The 4,371-nt window shown below is 38.3% G+C and overlaps 1 protein-coding gene across 1 annotated transcript; it reads right to left on the reverse strand.

Annotated features, from left to right (window-relative positions):
• Positions 1 to 878: 878 nt before the first annotated feature.
• On the reverse strand, positions 879 to 4,371 carry myl12.1 (myosin, light chain 12, genome duplicate 1). The gene is made up of 4 exons (XM_042399982.1): positions 4,266 to 4,371; positions 2,110 to 2,311; positions 1,700 to 1,861; positions 879 to 1,451 (listed from the first exon to the last, which is right to left on the reverse strand). Exons 2-4 carry the CDS (start codon positions 2,291 to 2,293, stop codon positions 1,279 to 1,281), a joined length of 519 nt encoding a protein of 172 aa, XP_042255916.1. The 5' UTR covers positions 2,294 to 2,311; positions 4,266 to 4,371; the 3' UTR covers positions 879 to 1,278.

A 4,371-nucleotide genomic window follows, 5' to 3' on the forward strand; every position in this document is an offset into this window, starting at 1 on the left:
TTATCACTGTACTTACATGCTTTTTGAGAATTTTAGGTAGGGTTTTATTTTCATAGGTTTATAATCAGTTGTTTGCATGTTCATTGAGAACTTTATCAATCATGCACCCAACATTACTCACTGTCCAACCCATATTCACTGTTTATATCTATTTGTTTAAACAGTGATGAAAGTGTGAAAACAGCGTGGAGGTCAATATAAAACTAACAGCAGAAACATGTGTATGCTGATCATGGTTTCAACTCTACTTGTTTAACTTGTTTCTTATTCAAGATAGCTTCATCAAGGATTAACAAATCAGTCCTCAAACTGCCCTCAAAGACTATTTTAGCCTGATAACAGCAGTCAGCCTGAATTTGTTTAACCACATTTGAAGAACAGGGACCAGGCGCCATAAAAGGTTGGAGACATATAATCCTAAATAAAAAGTATTTAGGTGATCTCATCAGTATAAACTGTGAGCTCTTATCTCAGTTACTGCTCGTGAATCAACTCTAAACCTGAAGCTTTTATACAACGGGATTAACTTTATCATGCTCATCTTGTCTCTAGTTCGACGCCCTGACATGCCTGTTAGATAAGGACCCGTATTACATAAGAACACTCCCTTTATGGGCAGAAATGCATCACTATGAGCAGTTTCCTCTTTCTCTATTATGAGGTTAAACTCTTGCACAGAAATATTCCTTTCAACTCTGTGTATTTGACCTTTTTAGACCTGAAAACAGAAGGAAAAAAAAAACCTCCAGCGAGAGCTCGTCAGCACATGCTGAATGAATTAGGGAGAGAGGACTTGTCGAGACTTGCAAAGAACTCGAGGAATGAAAACTGGTGCACAGTTAAACCACTGGAAAAATAAAGACAAAATAATGCAACACTTATTTCAGTTGTCATTTATGCAAGGGAAACAGTCAGCAAACTACAACTTGATAGAGGGCTTTATTTAAAAAGTTTATATTATAAAATGTAAAAATTCAGCTGAACCCGATCATGATGATAATTGCAAAGACGTATCCCTTAAGAGCTTCCAATATGCTGCCACTTCACATCTTTACATGACAGAAAAAAACATTAGACAACCGCTTATAAAATTTTTCTTCCCATTAGAGATGTTTAAGTCTGGCAAAACTGGAAGTTCACATCAAATACAGTGGATAGTTATTGCTTTGGTTTGCTTGACAACAGGGTTTTATACTGTAGAGTTGAGACATGCAGCACGGTGATCTAGCTGACAAAAGAGGGAGAGAAGGGGGAAAAGGAATACGCTGGTATGGCTCTTTAATCGTCCTTATCCTTGGCACCGTGCTTTAGGATGCGTGTGAACTCCACATAGTTGAAGTTACTCTTCTTGTCGATGGGGGCCTCCCTGAAAAGCTCGTCCACCTCCTCGTCTGTAAACCGGTCACCCATTGTTGTGAGCAGTTCTCTGAGGTAATCTTCCTGGATGAAACCTGCAAGGAACAGAGTCAAAATGAGACAAAAAGACACTGAATCAACATTAAAATCATCTCTTGCAGAAGTTTATTTTGCCTGCCATGATACAATTATTGTCTCTGAGTATTTTGTGGTTTCTGTAACACTTTCTTTTCCAATCATCTGGTATCAGGATATACCACTTAAGCAACAAACCTTCACAGTTGGGAGGAGGACTTTTGTGCTGCTCGAAAGTAAAGAAATCACAAGCTCAAGTGCTTCTTACCTGTCCCCTCTTCATCAAAGCAAGCAAATGCATTTCTGATCACATCTTCGGGGTCTGTGCCATTGAGCTTCTCTCCAAACATGGTGAGGAACATGGTGAAGTTAATGGGTCCAGGAGCTTCCATCATCATGGCCTCCAGGTATTCATCAGTTGGGTTTTTTCCTAAAAAGACACACAATGAACATTAAAAACCTGCTACATAACAAGTACAGAAGAATTACGACTACAGTGACATTAACAGATGAAAAGTGCACACCCAGACCAACAAACTGCACCTACAAAGAAAAGAAGATGCTCACTTTAACTGCCTCTGTCATTTGATTATCTAGTGTGACATTTTAGCACTCTATGCCTTCATATATGAGAAAATATCTGAGTTCGTCCTAAACAAAAAAAATGCTCCTACTCACCCAGGGAGGCGAGCATGTCGTGGAGGTCCTCTTTGTCAACGAAGCCATCACGGTTCTGGTCGATCATGTTGAAAGCCTCCTTGAACTCCTGAATCTGAGACTGGTCAAACATGGCGAAGACATTGGAGGTGGCGCGCTGAGGGCGCTTCTTTGTGGTCTTTCCCTTTGCTCTTTTGCTTGACATCTTGACTGTGTTTTGTTTCTGTGGAAGTAAAACAAAACAGTTAGATTATACATCCTGCAGCCAGGGACTTACTCCTTAAAGAAGACAAACATTGTCAGATGCTTTTATGTGTAACATTAAGACAGTTCTTCCTTAAATAGTGAAAATACAAAGATGTACAACACTATAAGGTTTCTTATCAGTGTAGAACATCCTTCAATAGCAGGAAAAATACAGAGAAAAAAGAGGAAACAGTCTTATCAGAGGTAAAGCGGCTGATGCTGAAACTCAAAATAAGATTTCATCATTCGTGTCCGTAACTCAGTTGCAGGGCAGTTTAATTCTCTGGCAGTGAATCCCCAGTGTGGTGTCCCTTTCTGAGCTATAAATGGAAATGTTCCTCATCTTTCTAGGTTGATCAGCTCACTGCTCTCACTGACAGCAGGAAAATTACTGATGTGAGGATAGATTCCCTTTTCAGGAAATGTTTTAAATGTACTTAAATGCTGTCCCACATTCACACCTTTGGCTTGACTGACACTTAGTGCTTTTGCTGCTTGCTGGTTATGGAAATTGGACAGTGACTACTAACTAGAGCTCGGACATACTGTATATAGAGACATTGTTCAATATGGTGATATGGTTAGATATCATCTGGGCCACTGGTTATTATAAAGGGCTCCATTTAAGTTCATTTATGATATAGGGCTGCATTTTTTAAGAAGAACATTTCCAAATTCTCTGATTCCACCTTCTCAGATGTGAATATATTCTGGCTTCTTTAGTCCTCTTTGTGATGAACTAAGTATCTTTAGGTTATGAACTGTTGCTCAGGACAAAACATTTGAGGACGTCATCTTTGGCTTTGGGAACCAGTTCGTTTTTTTCCTTCTTGTTCCTACAGTTGGACGTTAGAGCTTCACTGTGCAGAATGATGTAAAGTTTGACACTAGAAGGCTGTTTTCATCTTCATCTATTTAAAGTGGAAGTTATTTCTGTGCTCATTGAAAAATGCATTTTTTTAGGGCTGGGCCTACAAGCAGGATTTGTGACATCACAAATAGTTTGGAAGCCGATCCTGAGGATGGACTATATAGTGAAGTAGGAGACATCTTGTTTTCAGCAGGAAAACTTATGAAATAAAGTACATTTGGATATTCATAGACTCTGGAATTTTTAATGAGGGAGAAGGAGTAGATACCATTTTGAGGATTTTAACAAGATAATTATACTTTTTTATGTGGGAAAACTATTGATTGAAGTATTTTATATGTCTTAATACATGACTGGAGGGGATCTTTAAACTTTTTGGCTCACTGGTTATTTTAAAAGCTCAATTTCAATTATACAAGGCGCACTATTCTTAAATAAAAATTTCAGGTAGAAAATTGTTTTTCCACATAGGCAAATATTTTAATTTGAAAGTAAAGATCGTCATCATAAATGTCAAAATGTGATTCAAATATTTATTTTCGCTATCGTTACATTTGTTTTGCCAAGTGTTGCACACTTTGCAACTGAATTGACTTATTACAAAGTGGATTTTCCTCATATTAGTGTATTTTAAAGGTCTGTTTTTTTTTACCTTGCAGGTAACACTTAATATAAACTACGCACAGTATTTCAATGGTTGCGGCCTGGTTTTGGGCCACATTAACGGTTACTTAATTGTGTTCACACAGCTGTTAAATTAACTTACTTCAATTGAAACACCGAGCAGCTACTGAAATTACCCAGCTTCACAGGTCACATTTATATTTTGCATAGCTGAGAATTACACGTTAAAATTGCCCACAAGTTTGACAAATTTATCGTCAACATTACGTTAGCGTCACGGCTAACAGTTAGCCGTGTTTCGATGCAATAAAAGAAACAAAAATGGCTCGCTGGCATGTTAAACGCTTTAAATGTTGGTAGTGGCGGTGTGGTGTTATTATAAATGCTGAAGTAGACCATTAATATACATACAAATAGATCAAAAACACAGTCTTACCTGACGACAACCCGAAACTTATCAGCTAGCCCGTCGCTGCTCTTTTCTCAACCACCGCCCTTCACTTCCTGATGATAATGTTGGTTCCGTGCAGAACAACCGGAAC

This window comes from Thunnus maccoyii, chromosome 21, assembly GCF_910596095.1.
Source record: "Thunnus maccoyii chromosome 21, fThuMac1.1, whole genome shotgun sequence".
Classification (NCBI taxonomy): domain Eukaryota; kingdom Metazoa; phylum Chordata; class Actinopteri; order Scombriformes; family Scombridae; genus Thunnus; species Thunnus maccoyii.